Source organism: Equus asinus, chromosome 3, assembly GCF_041296235.1.
Source record: "Equus asinus isolate D_3611 breed Donkey chromosome 3, EquAss-T2T_v2, whole genome shotgun sequence".
Classification (NCBI taxonomy): Eukaryota; Metazoa; Chordata; class Mammalia; order Perissodactyla; family Equidae; genus Equus; species Equus asinus.
In genome coordinates, this window is record NC_091792.1 from 126,034,518 (window position 1) to 126,062,395 (window position 27,878).

General features: G+C 35.7%; 1 protein-coding gene across 3 annotated transcripts; it reads left to right on the forward strand.

Moving 5' to 3' along the window:
• On the forward strand, window positions 1-27,672 carry YIPF7 (Yip1 domain family member 7). 3 transcript variants are annotated; one of them, XM_070505960.1, is made up of 7 exons: window positions 28-119; window positions 847-892; window positions 1,608-1,724; window positions 9,825-9,983; window positions 14,974-15,121; window positions 20,600-20,781; window positions 23,702-24,502. In XM_070505960.1, exons 3-7 carry the CDS (start codon window positions 1,609-1,611, stop codon window positions 23,862-23,864), a joined length of 768 nt encoding a protein of 255 aa, XP_070362061.1. In that variant the 5' UTR covers window positions 28-119; window positions 847-892; window position 1,608; the 3' UTR covers window positions 23,865-24,502. The 3 variants fall into 3 exon arrangements, 2 of the variants coding, with proteins under 2 accessions (XP_070362060.1, XP_070362061.1); XR_011502249.1 differs by lacking the exon at window positions 847-892 and having other exon boundaries at window positions 1-119; window positions 9,825-10,009; window positions 14,976-15,121; window positions 23,702-27,672; XM_070505959.1 differs by lacking the exon at window positions 847-892 and having other exon boundaries at window positions 1-119.
• Window positions 27,673-27,878: the final 206 nt, after the last annotated feature.

Here is a 27,878-nt window from a genome sequence, read left to right on the forward strand (position 1 = left end):
CAGATTTAGAAAGTTATTTATATAGCCAGCAGGTCATTTTTTCACCAGCTGATTTGTTACAAACTTCTCAAGTAAAGCTTCATTTGTTGGAGGATCTTTCGACACAAAATAATATAGAGGTATGTTTCTGATCCTTCTAAAAAACTTTAATTTAAACAAAATACAAAGCTGACTTATGTTAGGACCGTAATACCAATAGTTATATTATATAAAGCTTTGCATGTGGTGAAAAATTAGTGCATTCTCAAGTGAAATTACTCTCTATGCTTTATAATAACATTTTCATAGGCTGAGAAAGTTATGCTATTAAATTTTAAATTCTTTAAATTATAAATTGTTAAAAGATTTAGCACTCTCCTAGTCCTGATTTTAGTTTGCATAATTCACAGCTACTTTTGTACACATTACTAATGAAAAATCTTGATTTATTAAATCAGATGTATGAATTGCTGTATCTAATTTTAGAAAAGCTTTCTGTATTTTTACTGAACTGAAAAAATTGATATATTTAACAATTGTTACTTGAATATTTTTGATTAATGAGGTTCTTAGAGCTAAGGCTGTTTATGCAATTTCATTTGAAATTTATTATAAGTAGTATTCCATAGATTACTATAGTTATATAGATTACTTCTAGTGTTTTTAAACTTACTTTTTGAAGTTAAAAGTTTTTCAAAGCAAAATAAAGATTAAAATGTTGAGTTGAATAATCATATCTGTCCAATTGAAAAAATTCTCTACTCCATTCTCTAATTTTCACCCGAAGAACCACTATTACCTGGCTATTACCTTTTTCCCCACCTTTTCCTCCTCTCAGATCTTTCTTCTTCCCTCTGGTATTCCTAGCCCTTAGGTCTGAATCAACTTCGTGCCATCGTCTTCCTTCTCAGAAGTGAGTAGAAATGGTGTGAAGAGTGTACAGAAAGAAAGACTGTTTGCTTAGCAGAATTGAGCCTTTATCCCCCTGACTCAGCCAGAAGCCCAGGTGCGGCAGGCAGGGCAGGAGAAAGGAAAATGTTCCAAACACTTTTAGGAATTGGAAAGTAAAACTAGGAAATTGGTTTGTAGACTTTTGTCTTTGTGTTAGGGAGCAGGGAGGCTGGTAGCACATTTTAAAGCTCCAGGAAAAATCAAGCTCAGATAGTATTTTTATTATCAGCCATTTGCTTTCTGATTTTGCAATGAGTATATACATATATATATACACACATATATATAAATGTGCTTAAAGTAAGGAACTAACATTATTTATGGCAAAACCTTCTAGATGTGTGCCAAATTTTAAACTTTTCCTCTAAAAGTGCTGAGAATAAGGTATTTGGGGAAAAATCTTAGTTCTTTCCAATCAAAGTCAATTTAGTCAAAGTCACAGTCCTAGTGAGTGAAAACTTCAGCAAAGTTAATTGAATATACACATTTTGTAAATGACTTTCTAGCATATATTTCCACACCCTTCCTTCAATTCTTAATATACTCCATCCAAAGAATACCTCGCTCTCTGATGGAAATCCAACCATAATCACATCTTCAGTTAATCATTGCAACTATCTCAAAAGAAGTTTTATTGACTCATAAGCGTCTCAGTAAAAAAAACTCTTATTTTTCAGGATGTCAGACTTCGGAGAATTTGACTCTGATTTTTACCAATCTAATTATCCCATTGATAATCAGGAGCAGAGTCTTAATGATTCTAATGCCTATGGAAATCTTTACGGATCTGGAAAGTAAGTACTTTACACTGAGAAAATATGCTTTCATTTTAACAAGTCATTATATTACGGCAAAGGGTTCCAGGTAGGGAGGTTTCCTTGGGGGAAGCAAAAGCTGTCCCAAGCGTATCTCATAAAGCGACCAAGAAGAAATGTCAGGAAAGGGCAGAGAAACGAATGCAATTCTCCGCGCATACCCTTGATCACCTCAGGCCCATTTATAGGTGAGTGGCTTGTCTCCTCTTTTCAAAATATCACTTAACAGGGAGCCTGAATACAGGCACTGGACCAACAGAAGGCATTTTCCTTTTACCTGATATTTTCCAGGACACTGCTTGAGAAACAGATTTTATTTAATTTAAGAAAGCTTTATTGAGTGACTGCTTGTGTGTCAGGAATTAAGAAGGGTGCTACAAACCCAAAGAAGAAATCCATAATATTTTCCCTCACAGAACTTAGGAATTTATGTTAGACAGGTAGGCAATTAAATATGCGCTTATAATACAGGGTGAAAATTCCCAAATGGAATCAAGATAAACATATTTCAGAATGAGTTCACAATTCAAGTTGAGTTCACAATAAATCTAAATTGGTTAACAGTTTAATATTTACTCTTGACTAGTGCCCCAAACAGGGCACTTAGAATGAGAAGCACGTAGCTCAAGTCTGGCTCTAGCTTTTCTTCTTTGTGACTTTGGAAGAGACTTAACTTCCTTGACTGTCTGAAACTGAGTAATAAGGACGTTAATGATCCCCACTTCATGGAATTGTCATGAGGAACAATTGTGATAATGTGTAGGAAAGTGTATATTAAAGTGAAACCACTATAAAAATGTTATTTATTGACATAATTATAGTTTGCAAAAGCAATTGCCACTTTGTTGCCTAAAGTAACTTAAACTTATTGTATTCGGTTATATAGTTGCTTTTTTGGATGTTCTCTTGTGAGTCTAGAACTCTGAAAAATGTTAGACCATTTCAAAATCACTAAGATCTATGGAGCTCTAACTATGTTTTAGGAACTGTTCTGAGCTTTATATAAATTAACTCACTGGATGCTCAAACAACCCAGAGATAAGTGCTACTATTATCCCCATTGTACATACGAGAAAGCAGAGACAGAGAAGTTAAGGAACTTTTCCAAGGTTACACAGCTTGTAGGAAATGAGTTTATGATTTTAGCCTAACCTTGTTTGATTAGGTCCATAACAAGGCTGGGCATATAATTTATTGTAAAATCAAGATGTTTTTGAGAGTAAAATGAGTGCTAGGAGTAATAAACTTGATACAATAGGAATAAACTGGACCATTTTAGGCAAACTGAGATGTGTGGTCACTGTGCCATTCTAAAATGTTTAGGCCAAACAACCACATAACAAATGTTTCCAACTTATTGTTTATTTACCTATTTATTTATTTATGTATTGTGAGGAAGATTGGCCCTGAGCTAACATCTGTGCCAATTTTCCTCTATTTTATGTGGGATGCTGCCACAGCGTGGCTTGACAAGCGGTGCTAGGTCCACACCTGGGATCCGAACCTGTGAACCCCGGGCCACTGAAAGGGAGCGTGTGAACTTAGCCACTATGCCACCAGGCTGCCCCAATCAAATTTGTTAATTCTTGAAGTTTATTTTTCTAAATAGAGATTAGTACCTCAAACATTCCAGATGGAGGGGGAAAAGACAGAATCAATACAACAGGTAGTGGGAGTCTTCTGTTCAAACTATGCCCAGGACAATTTGACATTGTTTTCATGGGTGGCTCATTCCTACAGGCACAGGCAGATAGGTGCTGCTTTCACAGGCTGCTTCCTGGCTACTCCTGCTGAACCTCTGCTCTAAGACAATAGGAAAAGATATTGGCATGTAATGTTTTTAAAACTGTAAAAGTTAAATATCTGGAATTTTATCTCATTCATGCCACTGTCCTATGTCGTCCAGCATCAGTCAGGCTGACGTAAGAATTTCTTAAAGTGGAAAACGATCTATACCTCTATCTATCTATCTGAAGGTTATCACTAGGTAAATTAAAATGTTTTTAAAAATATTTACAAGAAAAATGGGGGAAAAGGATAAGACTGTATAGAATTGGCTCAATCATTGCCAAATCCAACAACAGAAAAATAACTTGATTTTATTTCATTTATGATTTATACTTTGGAAAGTCAAGGAAAAAACAGAGGTGGTTGAGGCAGAGGGAGTAGTTTGAGCATTAAAATATTACAGGATGGTAACTCAAAATATGTAATCCAGGACCAGCCCCGGTGGCCTAGTGGTTAAGTTCAGCACACTCCACTTTGGCAGCCCAGGTTCCGCTCCTAGGTGTAGACCCACACCATTCTGATGGTGGCCATGCTGTGCTGGCAGGCCCCACAGACTAAAAAATAGGCGAAGATTGGCATGGACGTTAGCTCAGAGCCAATCTTCCTCAGCAAAAAATAATAATAATAATAATTATATATATATATGTAATCCACAATGAGAGCTATCTAAAAGGTTTTTAGCTCTCTTCTCCTGTTATATTGAAAGGAACCTGTTGCCTTGAACTTCTGTTTCTTTTCTCCCTAATCTTCTCCAGAAAGGATAAGCACCTGGGTGGCATCTGCAATCTAGATTTTCAGACTAAGCTAGACTAGAAAGTCCAATAAGAGAAAGACAAAGCTTTCTCCTTACGCAGGGACTCGTGAACCACAGCCTTCTCCCCCATCCCACCTGCCCAATTTTCTTTCTCCATTTGATTCCACATATCAATGTTGCCTAGACGTCAAGAAGCCAAAGAGATGGAAATTAACATAACCAAAGGAGGAAAACTCATGATTATATTGTATCAGGTTGATGGCCTAGCCTGCTTCAGATGCTTAGCATTTAAATCCAAGTCCTAATTTGGATGCAGTAACATTTAAATTACAACCCACACTGCAAGTCTCAGGCATTAGAAAAGGGCATATTAGCTGTGGTAGTTTTATGAGGTACATAAAACATGGAGTCAGGTCAGTGATTTACTAGTGTACATCAAGTGAACTCCAGAGATTTGATCTTTTATTCATACAGTGAACAGGTCAATGAAAATATACATCAAATCAGAATAAGATGCTAATCATCCTGGCAAAAGACAGGAATCCAAAGAATAGTTATAATCAATTAGTTTCTGTCTTTGTCTCTCTTCCCCCTCCTCCACCCCAATATATAGGAGCTTGTTTTCAAAAACTTGTTCGGCTCAATGGCGTAGTGATCTGAAAGCCGGTTGACTGTGCTTAGAACGTCAATAAAGATATTTATATTTTTAAAACAAGCTTTCTTATTTTAGAATGAACTAAGAGTTTTCTCATTTTAAAAATCTTGACTATCCAGTCGTTCAGATAGACATTATTTGCACTCATGTGTAGCCAGTTATCTAGGCTATATTTTCCCACTATATTTTTTCTGATTTTTGAAATAGGAAATCTATTCAAATTATTTAGAGAAAGTAATAGACACTTCTTCAGAAAGAGGACAACTGGAAAACTCCCTTGACGGTGGGGAGTACCTTGTAGTAGGACTTAGACCAATACTGAATCATCATCCTTTTGGAATCCCCAGACTTGATATTCCCCTAGTGTTTTAAACATAGCTAATGGCACTTTCAATGGCACATAGTCACTGGGCACTCACTGGCCAGCCAGGATCTGGGAATGTTACATAAGCCAACTCCCCCAGCTTCTGTTCCCTAAACCACATGCTGTCGAACTGATGCTGTGCAATTTCTTCTTACCAAGGACACTGAGGATGCCTGGCTTTACTGGCTCAACTGGAGACCTACATAGATAAAATCTTTCTGGGAGTCCAGACTAAATTTTTTAACCAACAGAGTGTTTGTGTTGTACATCTGTCGTATTGTCATATCCTGCTTCAGGTAGCCGTGTTGCGAATTCCAAAACCCTTTGTAGTCTCAGGCTCCTGGATGGCTGCAATGTCACCTGATGGTGTGAAATACAAATGTACTTGAATATGGGTCCAAATGTGGAGATAGACTTACGATGAATTGTACTTCTTTGAGGGTACATTTCTTAACATCTGAAATACAGTCTGCCTCTCCCTATGACGCTGGGAGTGAGCTCACCACCTGCATTCCCCCAGGGTCAGACTGACAAAGGAAAGCAGAATAGTTGGCCATCATGATGGAAATCCAAACCAATAGTTTTGGAAAAACAAAGCCTCTAATAAACCATGTAGCTAGTGATTATGTGATAGGGCACAGAAAACTGACTTTGTGCTACACACGTATCTGCAATCACAAAAATTATGACTAAGTCTTCTAACAATGATCTTCTATATGTGCATTAGAAGGTGAATGTTAAGTCCTGTTGGCTCAGAAACAGGTCAAAAATTTTCCCCAGCTGGAGACTATGCCTTATCTTAACATCTTTACTTACAATATCATGTGTGAAGGCAAGCCTCTGGAGGCTCGTCGGAACTTTATAATCCCAGGTGTGGGTGATGAAAAGGGGAGAAATGGTGAATTGGTGAGCACACAGAGGGTTTTATAAGGTTGAGGTGTGTGGCCATCGCTTTATGGCTCAGGGACAGAAACTCTGGCATGGATGTGGTGGAGCTTCTCTTGGTAGGAAAACACAAGACTGGTGGGATGTGATTGAAGTCAGTTTGGGGGTTCCAGGGAAACCAAAACAGGGAAAGCTAAAGATGATCAGCACAGAAGGGATACAAACCTTGGCCTCCTATTACTATTGTTTTCTCTGAGGAAGTGACTCAGAGGCAATTATTACAAATACAGAAGATGCTGTTCTAGGGTGTGTGGAAGGTGTCTGGAATGCTTTAGTGCAAGTCTCAGGAAGAAAAGAGTATACAAATATTTAGCTAATGCTTATTGATCACTTTCTGTGTGCCCAAGACTATTCTAAGTGCTGTAATTATTTTAGCTGATTTAATTCACAACAACCTTATGAGTTCTATTATTATCCTCATTTTACAGATGAGGAAACTGAGGCGCAGAATGGGATATAAGTTGCCTCAGACTATGACACTTGGATTTGAACCCAGGCAGTCTGACTCCAGGGGCTGTGCTTGTAACCACTCTACTTGGTTCAGGATAAAGCTTACCGTTGGACAATCATTAAAAGCAGAAATGAAACACCACGAGATCAGGAAGCAAAAGAAGGGAAATATGACCAAGAACATTGCCAGAGCCTTTTGCTGTCACCTCACAGTTGTTTGAAGTGATTTTTACAGGAAGAGGAGTTGCCTGCTAACAAAGCTAATGTTTAAATCCTACCAGCCAGAGTCCTGTGTTTCTTTGGGTCTAATTCAGTTGACATTTATTTCATCTGGAATAACGTGCTGAGTTAGAAATCTTCAAAGTTTCAGTATTTGCCTTCTCATAGAGCTAATTAAGATACAGCGTAATCAAGGAGGAGAGGAATATTTTGTTGGTATACTCTGCAAAACTCCCATTGCTGTGTGGGGCATAGATATGATATAACTTACCTCTGTAAGTATGGAGAATACTAATCTGACTTATGCAATTGCCTTAATAGATTAGTAATTCATGGCTATAGGCTTAACAAAGCAAGTAGTAAAGTGTCCAGTCCCATTCCCCCTGAATTGTTTTAATGAAAAGATACTGTAGGCTTGAAAGATGTCACTAAAAATACGAGAACTCCATTGGCATAGCCATTCAGATTTGGCGTCATCTAGTAAAAAAGGATAACACCAGAAGACATGAGATTAAGTGTAGATTTAAGATACATAGTTAAAATTATAGTTATTTATACCAATTTTCAGAAAAGGCCTAAAACATGAGAATTGGGTTATTTACAGAGTTTGCTGGGTGGGACTGTGGAGTACTCGTGATCATTTGGTATTGCTTAGGCTTTGTTCATTGAGATGCAGTGTTAAATGTTACAGTCAACATGTACAAAGTCAAAGTTATAAGAGAAAAAGAGAGAGTTTTAATTTAGACAGTGATAGAAGGTGACCATGGTAATTTTTATAGATAAATGATTTTGAGGTTTCCTTTATAGGACAAATTTTGAAATTTTCCTTTCTTAAATAAGTAGTGGGGGAATTTTAATATTAAGCCTTGATTGTAACAAGAAGAACAAAGGCCAAGCTCCTGATGAAATTTTGATGAAAGAAGGAGCAGAGAGGGATGGAGGAAAGAGAAAGGGGTAGGATTTGGTTGGTAATGGCAATTTTTTTTTCAGTAAAAATTTGTTTTTCTCTTTGGGGGGTTGGGTCAAAATAACTATCCATGTTAAATTCCCTCATTCGCAGAGATTGCTTTGCAGGGAGTAATTGTAAGAATTACGTTTCCTCAAGCCTGGTTAGTAGCTCCAGGGCATAGAGTGGGGAGGCCAGGACAGTATGTCAATGAAATAGTCATGTTTAGACACTGGCCTGTTGAGTCATCTCTATTGACCCATTCTATTCTTCTAGAAATGCTTACATTAAAAAAGATACATATCTAGGGAGACTTTTATCAACCAATAAGCCATTCAGATTCTTTTTAATTTTTTAAAGATCGGCACCTGAGCTAATCTGTCGCCAACTTTTTTTTTCTTCTTCTTCTCCCCAAAGCCCCCCAGTACGTTCTTGTAGATTCTAGTTGTGAGTGCCTCTGGTTGTGCTATGTGGGACGCGGCCTCAGCATGGCTTGATGAGTGGTACCATGTCCACGCTCAGGATCTGAATGGGCAAAACCCTGGGCCCCTGAACCAGAGCACACAAACTTAACCGCTTGGCCATGGGGCCAGCCCCTCAGATTCTTATTTATAAGCCATTCTTATTCTTACTTATTTATAATTCATTTCTACCCATATTTTTGGTAGTGAGCCTACTTTGCTGAGGAAAAAAAAAAAAAAGATTAGGAAGATGCCATGTGGCTAAATGAACAATAACGTTAATCAGCCTATGCCGTGGGGGATTCAAGAAGTGTTACACCAGGTCCCTGCCCTGAAGGAGCTTGTGGCTGAGTTAGCGAATGATTAAATGTACATATCTCTTTCCATCTCTGCAGCTTTATTTTCTGGAAGAGGTTATTTTCTCTGTCAGGGTTACTCATACAAGAGAGGTTGAATATGTTATTCTTAGATCTCATATTAAGATTAATGTCGGAAAGAAAGTATGAAGATCCATTTTGTAAATATTTTAATACGGAGATCTTATGGAGCTACAAAGTTCAGCATCCTGGACTGTATTTTTAGCTTAGCCTAAGGGGCTTGGATGAAAGAAACTTATACATGTTGATAAGAACAACTCTTTATGTTTCTTCCCCTTCTTCTGGTAAAAACAATGTGAAATGACCAAATAACATTACGTACTCTTCCTTTTTCCCTCCTTCCTTTCTCTAGCTATAGCAAGAAATTGTTTACTAAGATTGTTGTTTTCCAACTTTCTCATACAAATGGTGAAGTAAAAAACAAATAGGAGTGTGATCAAGGAAGAATTGAAACATGTTTTGACAAAACTAAATTACATATTTCAAAAGAGAGACACTAAAGCCAGCCATAGAATACTTTCAGTTAGGTACTCAGGGATAATTTGACTGGCAATAATTGTCTGGGAATGGCTAGAGCTAGAAAGTCTATTTCTTTATGGACACTGGTTCATTTATGCACCTAGTTTTTCCTATGAATTGACTATCATATTAAAATTGTGATTTTCACTTGCTGCTTCTACAGATTTGTAGGGAATGCCCTGTTTGGTGATTGCCCCTGAAAATCAATGAAAAAGAGAGCAGCTCGGACAACTGCGGTCCAGAGGCAACACCTAAAATAGTGTGTGATAATGGACAAGTCACTCGGTCTCCATTTTTCTGTAGAATGGGTTTAAAACTACAGTTTTTACCTTACAGAGTTTGAATTACATGAGGGAAAGTACCCAGCACATGGTGCATAATCATTACGTTCTAATTGGTATGGATCCTTTTCCTAAGAGCCTTCTCATGACCAGTTACTTCATTTTTTTTTTATTAAGTTAAACTTTAAGCAGGTTATTTCTTTTATGGGTAAATACTCATAAAAAGATAATTGATAAAAGGAAAATTGTAGTTTCCTTCCTTGATCTGTCAGGATATCTCTTTCTTAGGTGTATAAACAGCAGTATTTTCCTTTCTCTAGACTACAAGCCAGGGAGCAGCCTCAGCCTGACTTTGTCCCACTGGAGATGCTCACGCCATCAGGTTACGAGGGACAATTTTTTCAGCCAGCGTTCAACCCGGATTCTTATTCACAATCTCCTTACATTGACAGCTTTGATGAAGAGCCTCCTTTGCTAGAAGATAAGTTAAGGCGGTGATATTAATGTGTGTACAGCTCGAAGAATAATGGCAATAATCAGCGCTTAATGAGTGCTGTCAGCATGCTGTGTATAGTGTTTTATGTGTGATTGTTCCACATGTAAACAAGAGTCTGCCAAACCAAGATACTTAAACCATTGGAAGTTTATCTCATGTGTGTGGGTAAAATTGGAAGAAGAGATGTGTTATTGCTGTGCTATTCCTGCAGTTATTAAATGTTTCTTTACTGTTTCAAGAATGTGGATTCTCTGGCCATGTCTAGACAACAGTGAAGACATCTTTTGGCAGAGTGGTTGTATCAAAGTAACCACCCTTCCCACTCCCAATAATGAAGCTACTCCATAACAGCATATTTTATGTCCTGCTGTGTTTGGCTGGGAGCAAAGGGGGTAGTTTCTCCATATTGTTTTTTTGTTGTTGTGGAGACCAGTCAGTTTTTTGTTCTTCGTTGGCTCATGTGAGCCTCCTCATCTCAGCCAGGTATGGCCAAGGGGGGAGGAATATGATTCCAGTAAATAGCGCTGCTAGTGGCAAGGAAACCTGGGAACACTTGCAGTTGAATGTCCCCCAGGGATTTCAGGAACGTTCCATCCATTGATGTTTTATTTTAATCCAGCCACTCCACATCTACTGCTTTTTCTCTTAAAGAATGTCAACATGGTGCTAGAAGCATAGGAGCTAGTAAAATAAAACTCAAGTAGATTTAAATTTGAAAGCCAAGGAGAAGTATTCACAGGTTAGCTACTCTAACTCCTTTATGTGTCGTCAAGTGAAAAGGAATAGATTAAAATTCCCAATATTTTACATCAAAGATCATTGTTTCCTCATATGAACACAGCCACTCGCCTGGCATTAAAACATTCTTCTTTCTTTGCTTTCAAAATTAAAAAAGGTAAAAGATTTGAATCATTTAGGAAAGCACAGAAATTTATATGATAGATTTGTTGGCTCCTTAGAAGCCAGTTAAGTTTTGGGGGCAGTTATGTTTAATTAATTCATTCTATTTTGTCTGCAATTAATAGACAACACTTGAAATCTATTCTCATTAAACATTTTCCTTGACTCCACCAACATCTCTACTTTAAAAAAACTGTCAGTTGTCTAATTATAAAAATAATCTATCTTCAATATAGAAATTTGGAAAATAGAGTAACATATGAATAAAAATATGAAAATCACCTAAAATTTTATCTATGAGATATGACTACCATTAACGATTTGATGTATTTTCTTCTAGCCTTTATTCTCTTTTTCTATGAATATGTATATATATGTACTTAAAAATGAAATATTATATTTTTTGAATATGTATGTGTTTATGAATACTTAAAAATGAAAGTTTGATCATGCTATGGATATAAAGTTTTGTATTTTTTAAAGTTACTTTATATCATAAGCATTTCTACACATGCATTCTTTAAAGTCTTAAATATTATTTGAAAAGATGATATATAATGGCTTCATAATATTTTATCATATAAAAGTATCATAATTTCAACTCACCTTAAAGGTTGTTTCTTATAAGAAGTAATGCTTTGGTGAACATCATAGTAAACAACCTTGACCTGTACAGCGTCTGTCCTTAGGATGGATCTATAACAGTGGGATTACTGGGTCAAAAGGTACCTACACTGCCAAACTGATCTAGAAAAAGCATGATCCACTACACCTTCATAGTAGAGTTCGAGATGTCTTTGATAATTTTATAGGCAAAAAGTAATACTTTGTATTTCTTGGTTACTAGAAAAGGTAGACATTTTTTCGTATGTTTATTGACTGCTTTTACTTATTCCTGTTTTTCATGTTCTTTGTCAGATTTCCCATTGGAATCTTAAGATTTTTCCTTTTCTTGTTTATTTGTAGAGATATTTATATGGTAAAGATATCACTGCCTGAAATATGTATTTTAAACATTTTTTTCCCTAGATTATGTTTGCCACCTAATGTTTAGGGTGGATAGAAATTTTAATACTTATGTTTTCCACTCCACAATATTTTTCTTGGTAACTTTTCTTTCCAGTTGCTCTTCTGTTTAGAATATATTTCTCCAGCTCTGGATACTGCTTATATCCTCTTGTAGATTCTTAAATTTTTAAATTATCTTTTTGTTTTGCACTTACATTTTTGATTCATTGAAAATTGCTTTAGGTTAGTATGTGAAGTAGGATTTAAATTTATTTTTTCTTTAATGATTAACCAATTTTTCTTGCAACATATACTGAAAATATCTTTATCTTTTCTACTTGTCTGAAATCCCAGTGTCTCCTTAAATTTGAATAGGAAATATCCTAGATTTCCCTTTCCACTTGATACAGGTCAGAGACAATTCCTAGATTTTTTTTTCTCTTTCTGATTATCCCCATCAAATATATAGTATATTAGAAGAGAGAGTGCCTAATATAATTTTGCATTTTGAATCTATGAGATTTCTAGACTCTGATCCAATATGTTCTTTAGGCTGGGTATCTTTGTGAAAGCGTCAAGCCTTGTCTGCCTAAAACATGTGCAAATGCTGGAGGGAGGATTTCTGGGATAAGGTGATAAATTACATATGCTGGTTTTTATTGAATGTATGCCAAAGCAGCCTATAAAATTACAAAGCTGTTAATAACTAACATCCCTTGAACAAAACCATGTTATTTAAAAATGTGCTTGTTTATTCCTAAATACTTTGTTGTCTAAAAGACTTGTTTGGTTTTATGTAAGAAGATAACTTTTGCTATTTGATAATGTACAATCAATATGTTAACAAATGCATCTTGATGACTAATAGTCAATTCAAGTCTGTCAGACCAGAAAAATTACTGTGATATTTGGTATTTATATTTGTAGTATAGCTTGAAGTTTATATTTGAAAGGCCAATGCCACAATTTGCATAGAAAACAAAGATATTAATTCACTTTTATAGCATATATATTGTATACTCTACTACCACTAGATGACAGCAAAACGATAAATTTTGCCTCAAATTTCACAGCAGATTCAACTTCTTTTATCTTGTATAATATGGTGTTAGATTAGGGTATCTACAATTAGAAAATACCCATAATCTCATTTCCATACCTTGTAATAAATTAGAAAACAAAATAGTATGCGGATGTATTTTGCTAGAAAATGTATAAAATCTTTTTTCTTATGAAAATCTTTAGTAGGTCTTATGTTCATTCACTGTTTCATGACTCAATGTTGAAGCATGTGCAGATGTTGATTATGCCAAATAAATGGTTGAAATCAGTAAAATGTCTCATAAAGCATTTTTCATCTGAGGTTATTTAGGGATAATTATTATGCTTTTTGAGGAAAAACGTATTTTGAATTAAAGGCCACTTTATTGTGGTAAATACTGAAAATATATTGTTAGCATAAATGTCTACATTGAAAATAAAATTTGAAAACAACATAAGCCTCAGGTGAAATTAATTTTAACTACAGCATTTCTCAATTTTTAAAATCTCTTCCTATTTTAAAAATTGCATTAAAGTTTCTCACCACATTTTAAGCTTGATGAACTGCTCATATTCTCCGAAGTGCATATTCATTAAAAAGTATATAAATACACTGTGAAAACAGAAAGGATGTAACATGGAAGTTGAAATGCAAAAGATTTGCTCACTATTAATTTAACCAGTCAATTTTTTTCTTTTCAAGCTTTGAATAGTAATTGTCACCCTGAATGTGAAATGCGTGAAAGAATGCGATTTCAGTTCTAATTCAGACCAATGTCTGGCTGACCTTTTGAAAATGTCTAGGTCCTTGTTAAAGCAAGGCCCCTCTATGTTATTGTGACTGTTAAAGGTCTGTCTGGTATAACGTGCATAGAATGTCAGCTTTGCAAGATGTTTAGGTGGTATGTGCCACTATAAAAGGAGTTGAATTCTACTCTGTATCTGACCAAAGAGGGTCACTAAATTCTGAGAAGTTGAGTGCCCTGTACAGATGATTTAGGGAGACAATCCTTCGCATGGGAGAATTGGGCTCAATTAAAAAATACAAGTGATTATGAGATTAGCTGCACATTGTCTCCACCACAGTTGTAAGATTAAAAGCGTGGTTTTTGTTGTTGTTGTTATGTACCCTTTTACCAACCTCTTCCTATTTTCCCCACCCCCAGTCTCTGGAAACAACTTTTGTACTCTGTTTCTTTGAGTTCGACGTGTTTTTTTTTAATTTTAGATATAAGAGGAGAAGAATCTAGCAGAGGGATCTGTGAGGAGGCAATCAAAATTCTTTGGAAAACAAGGCAGTGCAGAAAAAAAATCAGAAATTTCTAAATGAGTTTGAACTCATGGACACTGAGCCCCACCGATTTTGGATACTTTATTCCACCACAACTCATAAAGGGAAAGAGAAACCTGTCCTAAGAACTTAACCTTAAATACACAGACTCAATACGTGGAGCATTGCCCTTTTTAAATTATGAGTGTACATCATGATTACTTTTACTTGCTGAAAGAACCATTCCCTTTTCTTTTCTGTGGTTTCAGGCAGTTAGCATAGGCAGAGTGGAAGTAAAATCCCAGACCTGGGCTAAATATCTTTGCTTACATAATACTGCCAACTGAAAAATTGTGCCATATTTGATATGACAAGATTTCAAAAGTGTTAGCAATGGAAAATGCGAGAAAAGGAAATACCTAAATGGGCAATACAATGGGACTTTTGGTCTGTTAGCTATCATTTTATTTTATTGTTTTTACCGTAGAATGCCCATTACCCAATATTCAACTAGATTTCAAGCTTGAATTATTTCTGTAAATTATTTCTTTTGTCTCATTCTTTGGAAATAAAAACTCTTTTTCTGTTTGTTTTTTTAAGTTTACTGTATATTACATAGACCCTTAGATTATGAAGGTATAACAATCAGATTAAAAGTGCTAAATAAATTAATCAGATATAACTTTAATTAAAGAATCTTACTCATTTTTATTTTTCTATATTTATATTATCTCTCTTTTTTTTTCCTTTTTGCAGAACTTGGAATTAATTTTGATCATATATGGCAAAAAACCTTGACGGTGTTAAACCCTCTGAAGCCAGCAGATGGCAGCATTATGAATGAAATGGACCTCACCGGGCCCATCCTGTTTTGTGTGGCTCTGGGAGCCACCCTGCTTCTGGTAAGAGACCGCAGCAAACACAAGATTTTAATGTCCTTTCCAATATCATTTTTGAAGAAGTCTTTGTAAATAGAGAAGGAAGTGTGTCACTTTATACAGTGAAAATTGTTTAATTCATAACTAAATTTTTTTTTGGTGGGGGAGACATATTTAATCTAACGATAGTGACAAAGAGAAATTTCCATCACGTGTTACAGCAGACAAAAAATATAAATTTAAATAGAATGTCAAAAATCAAATCACTAAGTCAAATTTTCAATGAAACAGGAGATCATTTATGTCGTTCTTGTTATTAAGAAAAAAACTGTCAATCTGAAAAAGACAAAGGAACACATGGATTTAAGAAAAATTAGGCCTAAATTTTATTTCTTGCTTTCTGTGAGATTTCTATTGTGACATGAGACAAATCCCTTCTCTTTGCTCATCATTTTCTTTGCTGGGGTGTATCTCTAGAGTATTTCAAATATTCTGTGAGGTGTGAGATGGGTCTCCCTGTTTCTGGTTAGGCTCCTATGGATAAATTAATTTGCAATGATAAATAATGATTTGTTTATTCAACCTATAAATTTCCCTTACTATTTTAGTTTTCTGCTTTTTATAAAGGCAATTTTTGCCCTGACTTCGCCATTTGTCTTGTGGATGGACCTATTTCATTCTTTAAATCTGAGAGTAATTATATTGAGTCATCAAAAAAAGTAAAGAAAAGCATATTTCCACCTAAGTTAAGTTTAGAAGGCATTCTAGCTCAGAGTTTAGAAAAATGTTTCATTAAAAAAAGTGGAAGAAAAAGAAAAAATGAGAAAAGGTCTATGATTTTATATCAAGGAGGTAATGACAATACATTAAAAACAGAGTTTGAGGGGCTGGCCTGGTGGCGAAGCAGTTAAGTGTGCACGTTCCACTTTGGTGGCCCGGGGCTCACCGGTTTGGATCCAAGGTGCAGATGTGGCACCGCTTGTCAAGCCATGCTGTGGTAGGCGTCCCATGTATAAAGTAGAGGAAGATGGGCATGGATGTTAGTTCAGGGCCAGTCTTCCTCAGCAAAAAGAGGAGGATTGGCAGCAGATGTTAGCTCAGGGCTAATCTTCCTCAAAAACAAACAAACAAACAAAAAAAACAGAGGGTGAAAAAGATCATCAAGCCAGTCTGAAATATATAGTTTCATTAAGGTGTGAAGAGATAAACTTGGCAGGAGAAATAATACAGGAAATTAAAGATTTGGGAAAAAGCTCTTAAAATAACTATTCAGTCCACTTCCTTCCTTTACAGCTATCTGTGTTCCATAATCGTTTATTCCCCAATGTAGCTACCATTTTCAAAAGTAGCTATAAAATGTATTTGCAACTAAATAAACTTTTCACTTTTTATTTATTAGTTGCTTAATACCAATCAAAATACTGATACCAATCTAGTGTCTGCATAGTAATGTGGTCAATAAGCACGTCACATTTGTCCGACACAGTAGTATTTAGTGGCAGAATCTTATTTCTTCCTTTGAACTACAGCAAATGCAAATACTCTGTAAATTAAACATGACATCAACTAGAGTTTTAATTTAGTCTATAACCTCCTTTCTGTCTTTGTCATGGTAATTTGATAACCTTAGATTAAGCTGCTAAATAAGACTAGGTCTATTAATCAAAAAGTCAGAAACAATCAATTTAATATATTAACTCATCATTCTTTTTCAAGTAATTTGTAATATAATGGCTGTTTGCTTTTTGTAGAAAATATTACTATTGCCATACCTTAAAGGAAAGCATTAATCCCATTAAGATATTTTGGGGGTATATAATGTTGGTTGGAGTTATTTAAATATCCTCTCTTTTAAGTACAAAGCGATATAGGCAATGAAGTCAACTGGAAGTGAGAAATTTGGATCTGCTCCTGGCCTCGCCTCCAGCTGTGAGCCTGAACCTTCTGCTTTCTACTCCTAGGCCTCCATCGCCTCATTTTGAAGACAGAACGGGTTTAGTTAGGAGATTCTTAAGGTTATTTTCAGTTCTGAAATTTTGGGGAATATGTGAAAATGTATATTTTCTGAAAGTTTTAAGCAAAAATTATCACTTCCATTTTATCATGAGCTGTGGTTACTTCAGAATTGATTCTGATAAATATAGAGCAATAAAGATAGGAAAAAAGCATAACTGGATATCAATAAAGTCAGATTCACTCAGAATCATTTGAAGCTAAGTTAACCCTGCAGTGCATATCTATAATTAAAATATAAAGGATGATTTCATGTGCTGGTATATGCATTGTACTAGAGAAAACAAAACTAAATCCAGGAACGATATCAAAATCTGCTATATCAAGAGATATAAGATTCATAGTCACGTACTTATTTTTATGGTTCATGTCACATGGGGCGCAACACCTTTTAGTGGTCTTTCTTCGTGTTGAAAGTGGCAAACCAAAAAGAACAGCTTGAAACATTTAACACAAAGTTAGTTTTTAAATTCTTTCTCTCAAAATTATTTTCACCTCCAAACAATGAAGACAAGTGGTTTGAAGCAACAGCTCTATTTAATTTTTCTGGTAGGGCTTAGAGAGTGATCTGAAAAGGAACATGCATGGTCAATATGAAGATATAATCAGAAGAATAATACCTACTTCGAATCAAGATGTAGTGCTGAGGGGGATACAGACAGGGTCCTGAAAAACTCTAAATTTAAAAAGAAATGGCACTGCATCACTAATTATCAGGGAAATGCAAATCAAAATACAATGAGATGTCACCTCGCACATGCCAGAATGGTTATTATCAAAAGACAAAAATAACAAGTATTGGTGAGGATGTGGAAAAAAGGGGACCCTTATGCACTGTTGGTAGGAATGTAAATTGGTGCAGCCCCTATGGAAAATAATATGGAGGCTCCTCCAAACTTAAAAATAGAACTACCATACGATCTAGCAATTCCACTTCTGGGTATTTATTCAAAGACAATGAAAACACTAATTTGAGGAGATATATGCACTCCTATGTTCATTGCAGGATTATTTACAATAGCCTAAATACAGGAGCAACCTAAGTGTCTACTGATAGATGCATGAATAAAGAAGACCTGGTATATATATACAATGGAATATCACTCAGCTATGAAAAAGAATGAACTCTTGCCATTTGTGACACCATGGAGGGACCTACAGGGTATTATGCTAAGTTAAATAAGGCAGACAAAGAAAGACAAATACCATATGATTTCACTTATATGTGGAATCTAAAAAACAAACAAACAAAACAAGAGAGAAACAGACTGGTAGGTAAAGGAAAAAAACGGGGGTGGTTAACAGATGGGGGAGGAGTTGGGGGGGCAGATGAAACAGGTGAAGGGGATTAAGAGGTAAAAACTTCCAGTTATAAAATTAATGAGTCATGGGGATGTAATGTACAGCATAGGGAATCTAGTTGATAATATTGTAATAACTTTGTATGGTGACATGATAACTATATTTATTATGGTGATCATTTTGCAATGTATATAAATATCAAGTCACTATAATATACACGTGAAACTAATAGGATATTGTATGTCAATTATACTTCAATTTAAAAAAAAGAAACATTTATTTTTCCATTTCATTTACAAGCCTTTGTTAGAATGTGAAACAAATTTAAAAAGTGGCACTGGCCCCTCCCAAATGAAATTACTTCTTAAATTGAATAAACTGACAAGAGAAAGAAATGAAGAGAGAGGTCAGTAACTAATATGGGAAGGGACAATTTTACTACCGTGTTAGTTTCATCCATCCTCTATTTAACCCACCTAATTCACAAAACTGCTTGGGCTCAGGAAGGTCCAGATATGTGTCCTTTGGGTGTAGGAAGTTGCCTTTCACCATTTCAACTATCCCTACCTCAGAATTATCCCATCCAATTGAAATATTAAGTAGAATGTTTCTCTAATACATGAAAGTGATTTGAAATTGTCATTATTTTTAAATGGAGCAAACTCACCCAATAGAACCATGCATAACTGATGTGTTTCTTTTAGCATATCCATTAGCATTATTAGCATTATTTCACAAAATAGCCATAAGAATACAAAAGATACTCACTGAGAACTTATTATGGCTGATGCAGGATAGAATTCTGCCAGCATAGCCCGGGGACATTTTGTGAAAGGACTTAGTGGTGACCAACCTCCCAAACTTCAGAAGAAGAAGAATTCAAAATAGTTGGACAATTTTGAACATCAAAATGGTCATAACATTCTTCATTACCCTTAATTAATAGCAAAATAAATATTTCTTTATTCTATAAGACATAAGGACCTCATGGATAACAGCCATAGAAAAGAAAAAACGACAGCTCAAAAGTTCTCTCTGAATCAATTTACCAGGTCCTTTATTGTTTTTGTATAATTCCCATGAAAAATCAGAGTCAGCCTATTCAAACTTTATCTAGAATTTCTAATCAGCTTAATGTAAATATAAAAACCAAATGCATTCTTTCCTGGAGCTTTGGCATCCTCGGGTAGCAAACATTAAAATATCCAGTTGCATCAATAGTAGATTGTGACTTTCTCTGGATGAGTTTAATGGGGTTACTTTAGCTCCTAGTCCCGAGTGCTTTGTGGGCCATGGCTGTTTTCATGAGTCATGGTCTATCCTGAACACTACTGACTTCCTTTAATAGTACCTCTTTCATGATTCATTACTAGGTGGTTTATATAAATCAGCTTTTAATCAGGTGTATTTTGTTAAACTGGTAATAGGCCTTAAGAAATAACAAAAAAATTCTGTCACCAAATAAGTTTGGGATATACTGGTTTAGATAAGGTTAAATAAGTCCCATTATTTTAGGACTTCTGAGAACTCCTACAGATGTTAAGGATCTAAATTTTAGAGCCAGGCTGCCTGGGTTCAAAGCCGAGCTCCACCACTTAGCATGATTTCACCTTGGGAAAGTTACTTAAACTTTCTGCACCTCAGTTTGCTCATCTGTTAAACTGGTGCAATAATAGTACCTCTCTCATAAGGTTTTTGTGTGGATTAAATAAGTTAATATATGTAAAATGCTCAGAATAGGACCTAACATAGTAAATCCTATAGATGTTTGCTAATATTACTAATATGCCTTGTAAATCTCCTAGACTAAATTGGAGTTTTTTTCATTCATTTATTGATTCATTTAATTATTCAATGAACATGGGGAGAAAATATATTCTTACTTACGCCTTGTACTCCTAATATGCAATCTATGATTAAAAAAATTTAAACCTAGAAATAGTTCATCTTTTCTGTAGCATGCTTGTGATATATCAAGTATAGTTGGGCATGTGTTTTTTTTTCAGGACCTGAATTCATTTGATAGCCAGTATTTTTTCCAGAACTCCCAGTCTCCTGATGCTTGTACTACAGAGATGTGGAACAGCATTGAGCTTATTGATTCAAATATGTTCTCTGCTTTATTGACGTTCTGATTTCCTCTAACATTTGTTGTGTGTTCAAACTGTTTTCTTCCCATTGTTTCAGGCAGGAAAAGTTCAGTTTGGTTACGTGTATGGCATGAGCACCATTGGCTGCCTAGGGATTCATGCCTTACTAAACCTGATGAGCTCTTCAGGGGTGTCCTGTGGCTGCGTGGCCAGTGTACTGGGTTACTGCCTGCTCCCCATGGTCATCCTGTCCAGTTGCTCTGTCTTCTTTTCACTGCAGTAAGTGTCTCTGTGCACTAATTGACCCCAATGCACAATCATCGCCAAAGCTTGCAACAGCAATGCAAAGGTTAACCTCTTTCTGATCATTTCGGTAGTGGAATTGAGCAAACTATGGCTATTAAAAGCTACACACAGATTCTGGAAAGTAGGTCAATTTTGGCTCAGGTGCTGTTCCTGTTTTGATGATTTAAAAAATAAACCAAGTTATCTTTAAAACTGGCACTTTGTAAGTTGTCACATTCTCTAATATAAACTATTGTCATGGGTAACCTAACAACTACAGAAAATTCACTTGTTTGATTTTGGAAAAGTAGGTGCCTGGTGAACACTGACAAATTGCTTCAGCTCCCAGGCATTCTGCCTTCTAGGCAGGAAGCAACTGTTCTTTCTCAGCTGGGCTCCTTGTAGCACAGAATTCCCAGAAACCCTGATGAGGATATTAATGCTAGAGAATTTTGTAGCATATAATGCTCAGTCAATAATTTTTTTTTTCCTTTTTTAATCCCTAGGCAGTTAGTATTTACAATTCAAAACTATTAATAAGGATCCAGTAGATGTGTTTCTGTAGGGCACTTTCCCAGGCATATGCATACCATGACCACTTTGGTTAAGAAGAGCAAGTGATTACATAGTCCTTTGTCACCTGCTACACTCTATACCCAATTAGAAATAAACATTTGCCACTAGTGCTCATTCTTCTACTTCCAAAGGAGATATGAGTTGCATTTTTTTCTTGGATGATCCACATTTTAAGTTATTAACCCTACATTGGTCGAATTTTATATAATGGATTTACAAATGTCAAAGACAGATGTTTTGGAAAAGCCTTTCATATTTTTATTTAGAAATAATCTCATATAATTTTTCTTCATAACAGTATTGAGAATGACTTACTTGGAAATGCTTTTTCATTTTAATATGGTCTCTTTTTTTTCTTTTTTTCTTTTTTTTTGCTGAGGAAGATTCACCCTGAGCTAACATCTGTTGCCAATCTTCCTCTATTTTGCAAGTAGGCTGCCACCAAAGCATAGCTGACAAATGGTGTAGATCTGCACCCTGGATCCAAACCTGTGAACTTGGGCAGCTGAAGTGGAGCATGCTGAACTTAACCATTAAGCCACAGTGCCGGCCCCATAGGGTCTCATTTTTAAAGTAACATTCTTGAGAAAAATTTAGAGCAAACCCTTTCTTTATCATGAGTACTCAACATTTAAAAATGAGGACTATAACAGAAAATGGATACCTTGAATGTATAAATACAATGTGAGTTATAGGTATATTTATTAAGAACCCATGGAAAAGTTCCACTTTTTGTACATTATGTTCTTTAGCAAGCCATTCTGTTTCCTGCATTGTTTGGTACCAACACTGACAAGTTAATACAGAGTTCAGTTCTACAACTTCTATTTTGTCAGATGCTTTCCCCAAAGAATGCTATAATGATCCACTACTCAAAAATTCCAAGTTTTAAACATTTCCAGCCAAACTGAGATTTGGGACATCTTAAATGACTCCAGATTATTAAGGGAAGAAAATAAAAACTAGAACTTTTGGATTTTGAGAATCCTCACAAGTCTGGACTTTTTCTTTATTCTGAAATTATAAAGGATGATTTAGAAATCCTTTAAATATATTAAGGGAGAATAAACTCCCTGACCCCTAAGACCATTACACTGAAGTTGTCCTTTTGGGCATATTAGTAAATCATTCAAATTAATCATATATAATTTTACATTTTTGTTCACAAAAACCTGTAAATTAAATCACTCTAGAAATTATTCCTAATAGATATTAATTAAACCAATGAATATAATATTTACTTGAGTACTTTTTAAGTATTTTTGATTTACTTGTTATCTAAGGCATTATAAGCTATGTTGTACAGTTTTCCACTTGTTTTGCTTTGGTTAAATTATTAGAAGTAGGTCTTCCTGTCATTCTCACAAATAGTAAACACAGTTGTCAACTTCAGATTCAACCATGACCAAGTTTGATGGTGAAAAGAACAATGTGCAAGGAGTTAGGAGATTTTGACCTAATGCCCATTTTACTATGCTGTTTTTGTGAAGTCACTTCGTTGCTTTAGAGGTGGGGACTAGATATATCCCGAGATCTCCCCTATGTCTGATGTCCTATTTTCCTAAATAATGCATCCAGTTTTGCATATAGGGAAAGAAATTCACTCCTTACCACCCACTCTCCCTTTTCGATTCCCAAGGTGGCAGACTTAACTACCTTATTTGCCCATTTCTTCTTAAAGAATCAATTGCCTCTATGGTTACTTTTTGAAGATACCAATTTGAACAAATACATTTCAGTACTCTAAAAAATCCACACATACCCATATAAAAGGAATCTCCAGCGATGGAGTGGGAGGCCACACATGTATGTGCCTTCTTGTTCCATGTCTTCCCTACTCGAGCTGTCAGCCTTTACTATCTCAGACAAAAACCTGGGAAGTGGACCTGGGAACAGTGCGAATGAGGCACCCTACTGGAATGCAAGTCCAGATATCTTTCTGCTCATACTGTGGGTAAATTTAGGAGGAAAGCAGTGGGGGGGGGGGCGGGGGGGGGGCGGGGGGGGAGGGATTCTGTAGCTATAAAAAAATCTCTAGACATAGTTTATATAAAAGAATTTCAGAAGTTGGGATTTGAATGTTGACATGAGAGTGACTGCAGGTGAATTCTTCTGTTTCTATTAATTGGAATTTTATCAACATATGAAATGTTTAGCCTCTGATTGTGAATTTTCTAACTGGCTGAGGACTTTGGGTTCATGTGGTTCCTCACTCTCATTTTACAAATGGAGAAAGTAGTTATAGATATTGTACTGAGGACATTTCAGAGGCAGCTCTGATTCAAAAATCTCTTTTTCTCCTGATGTCAAATAATTGTCTCTCTTGTCTTTGCCATAGGGACCCCTTTGGGATTGTGTCTGCACTGGTCATCATTGGCTGGTGCAGTCTCTCAGCTTCCAAAATCTTCATTTCAGCCTTGGACATGGAAGGACAACAGTTTCTCATTGCCTACCCCTGTGCCTTATTTTATGGACTTTTTGCCCTCCTAACAGTTTTCTGAAGAGTGTTTGAGATAGCATTACAAGATTCCATTTGTTTGCTGTTCACATTATCCTGAAAATGTATTAGCATTCAAATTTGGTAATACGATTTCTGTTTTATTGCCGTTGAGAGAATAACAAGCAGAGAGACAAAATAGCACTTAAGGATGGTGCTCTAATAGCCTGTTGGCTTGAATGATGTTGCTTTTTTGGTTTGGTGCACTAAAACATTTTAAAATACTTTAAAACAAAAATGGATATAGTTGTGTACTGATGGCCCCTGGTTTTTCTCAATAGATGTATTTCTGAGAAATTGTAAGTAAATAAAGGAATTAAATAAAAAAAGAAATTGTAAGTATAAAGGAAATCTACAGTGAGCCTTTTGGGAAACCTCCATGACGGCTCAAGCTGTGTGCACGTGGTTTAAGTCACGCTGTCCAGCACCACTGGAGAATTGCAGGGGAGGGTTATATCGTGTTTTATTTTCCTGAGATTCAAAGATCTGCCTGTCTTTCAATTCATCTACTTTAATAACTCTTCTTTTATTTCCTTAAAACAATGCTTCCTTCTCACTGGGTTAGATGCCACTCCTTTGCATATACTTCAGGAACCTTACCATTTGCTCCCTAAATAGATGAATGTGACTAGAGGAAATCTCACTTGTCTCACTTTAATTATATGACTATATCTTAAATGGCTCCTCAGTGCTGCCTTTTTAATCCTCCTACATGACAAAATTTGCTTTCATACTTTCTGAGATGATTGTTACACCATTTCTTCACTGCTCAAATCTCCAAGAGTCTGTCCTCATTTCTCACTATTAATGACTTTTCTTCTTATTTTATTGAAAAATAGAAACATCCAGAAAAAAGTGCTTCATCTTCCCACCACCAGATCTACCAACCTACATGCATCTTTGTATATATATGTGTGTAGATGTATGCACACACACACACACACATTCTGCATCCCCTCTTGTCACTGTCTCTTCTCTCCATAGCCAGCCCCACCACCTACATAACCAGTGTTCTTCTCTTGACCTATCATTCATATCAGCACATAAACCTGTTTCAATATCTCCTATCTTAAGATAAAAATCCTTTGACTCAATGTTACTCTACAGTTTTATGGCCTATTTGTAACAAAAATCATTGAAGGAGTTGTCTACTGTCTCTGCCTTCACTTTATCACCATCCATTTTCTTTCTTACTATCCAGTAAAGATTTCACCATCCTGTTCACCAAGACCATCTCTGTAAAATCAGCAACAACCTCCACATTTTGCTAAATCCAAAGGTCATTTCTCAGGCATTCATTTTATTTGAACACTCCGAGGTATTTGGTTGCCCTTCTTACCAATTTTCTCCAGCCCCTGTGCTGAATACTCACTTCTTCACTGGGCTTCTGGTGCATCATACACTCTTGTTTTTTTTTCCTGCCTTACTGACAGCTCCTTCTCAGTCTTCTTGGCTGGGCTCTCTTCCTCTTCTCATCTTCAAATCTCTTGTCTACACTCATTTAGTAGATGAGCTCACTTAATTGCTCAATTTTAAAATCTAATGACTCCTAAATTTCTACCTCCCAACTAACACTCTCCCCTGAGCTCTTTACACATATATATATATATCCAACTTATACTTAATACCGCCATTTGATTTCTCCTATGATATTCTCCAAAATAGCATTTCTGAAACCAAATCCTTGTCTTCCATCCTGTCCTAACTGTTTCTCCTCCAAATTTCCTCATCTTTATAACAGAAACCACAAATTGCCCAGTTGCTGTCTAACTACTAGTAGTCTACCTTCATCATTCTTTTACTTTCACACCCAACATTTAATCCATCAGAAACTCCTGTTGACTCTATAATCCAAATGTGTCCCAAATTTGACCATGTGTCATGAGTCCTTCACTGCCAACACAATGCCAAGCCACCAGCATTTGTCGCCTAACTGAAGCAGTCTCCTAACTGGTTTCCTGCTTCCATACTTTCTCCCCAGTAGGATTTTCTACACATACAGCAGCCTTCAGATTCTTTTAAAATGTAAATCAGTTATGTCATGCCAAGCCCAAGCCACTTTTATGGCTTTCCTTCATATTTGCAATAAAATCTGACCTCCTTTTCACAGCTCAGAAGCTTGCTATTCACAGAGCAATCCCCAGAACAACAGCATTGGCAACCCCTGGAAACTTGTTAGAAATTCAGAATCTCAGCCCATGTCCCAGAGCAACTGAACCGGAGTCTGCATTTTAACAAGATGATTCCTATTCACAACAAAATCAGAAAACTGCTAGTCAAAAGAGGAAGGCTTTGCCTGCGCGATCTGCCTGTGTTTTGCCTTCCAACCTCATCTCCTTCCATTCTCTCCCTTGATCACTAGTTTTATTGCTACTTCTTGGACCATGAAGGTTATCCACCAAAGGATCTTTATAATTATTGAGTCTACCTGCAACATTCTTCCTCCAGATCTTTCATATTAGTCAGACCTCTGTTCGTATTTTACCTCCTTAGAGAGGCCTTCACTGGCTATTCTTTCTGAAACAGTATCCCTCCTCGCTTTGCTCAGTCTATTCCATTAACTTACGCCCTAATAGCTCTTAGAATTACCTGAAATTATGTTATTTATTTACTTCTTTGCTGTCTATCTCTCCTCTTTTCTTTTTATCTCTAAACACTTTGAGACCAGAGACCTTGTCTGTATACAACAGCTCCTGACAAAGAATAAGAGATTAATACATGTTTATAGAATGAATGAATAAATGAATGAGATTATGATTGGGTATCAATCATTGTAGTAAACAAGACAACCAAGGCAGCAGCCCTAATAGAAATTACCTTGGGAGTGGAGGAAAAATAGATAATAAACGAGTAAACAATAAATAAGACAATTACAGAAGTATGAGAAGAGTGCTAAGGTAGGAATGTGTGGAAAAGAAGGTAGGACGGTAGTAAATATTAGACTTCTGTACTTTGTCACCCATTAATGAACCTGTTACTGGAGCGTGGAATTGTCTTAAGTTCTTACTCCTTTCTATTTGGACTGAGAGGATCCTATTGACTCTTCGTGAGATGAGGCAAGAATGCTGTTTATTGTAGTGATTTATAATATCATCCTATTTCTCAGAGGTACATTTACATTATGAACTTAAAACTTTTACATTTAAGAAAGTGCTTTTACTAAAAACAGTTATAGGTAAAAATTTCTCTGAACTCAGGATGTAGGTTGACATTTTTCTATGCATAAAAACAGAGTCATACACAAAAAAGGTTGATTTTTTACTATGAAAAATTGTAGCATCTGTATAAAAAGCCACGTAAACAAAATACTAAATATTTCATAACAGCGAGAAATAAGAATAAATTCTATTTAATAGTTCCTAATGGCAGAATTATGAAATATCTAAGAATTAATGTAAAAATAAATAGAGATAATCTATATGAAAATATAATCTATATGAAAATAATTACAAAATACTAGAGGCAATTTTTAAGGAGACTGGTAAATGTAGACAGATATATCCCACGATGAGAACAGTGGACTTTGTAAAAGAATCTCCCCAAAATAAATCTATGGGTTTAATATAATTCCAATTAAAATTCTAGGAAATATTTCTTGCACATTGGCAAAGTGATTTTAAGGTTAATATCAAAAAATAAGCAAATATGTAACCATGAAAAATTGGAAACAATATAAAAATTTATTACAATAGGCCGGGAGTTAAATCAATTATTGTTCATCTCTATGGTTGAATGCCAGGTAACTATATGAAAATATTCTGGAAGAACCATAATATGAGAAAATGCATGTATTAAATTCTCATAATTTTCAGTATTTACTGAGGACTTACTCTGAGTTGACCTAGATGCTTTACATTATTAACTCACTGAATCCTCACAATAACTCTGTGAGGTACTCTTACCATCACCTCCAATTTAGATGAGACTACTGAGTCACAGAGAAGCTAGATCACTCACCCAAGGTTATTCAGCCACCTACCTACGTTTGAATCCAGGAAGCTTGATTCCAGAGTCCATA

What these genes read in the sequence shown, in the direction of transcription:
- YIPF7 (XM_070505959.1), top strand. Translation starts at nt 1,609, where the DNA reads ATGTCAGACTTCGGAGAATTTGACTCTGATTTTTACCAATCTAATTAT. An exon ending in AATCTTTACGGATCTGGAAA is followed by an intron (nt 1,725 to 9,824) that starts GTAAGTACTTTA and finishes TCCTTTCTCTAG; the next exon opens with ACTACAAGCCAGGGAGCAGC. An exon ending in TCTGTCTTCTTTTCACTGCA is followed by an intron (nt 20,782 to 23,701) that starts GTAAGTGTCTCT and finishes TCTTTGCCATAG; the next exon opens with GGACCCCTTTGGGATTGTGT.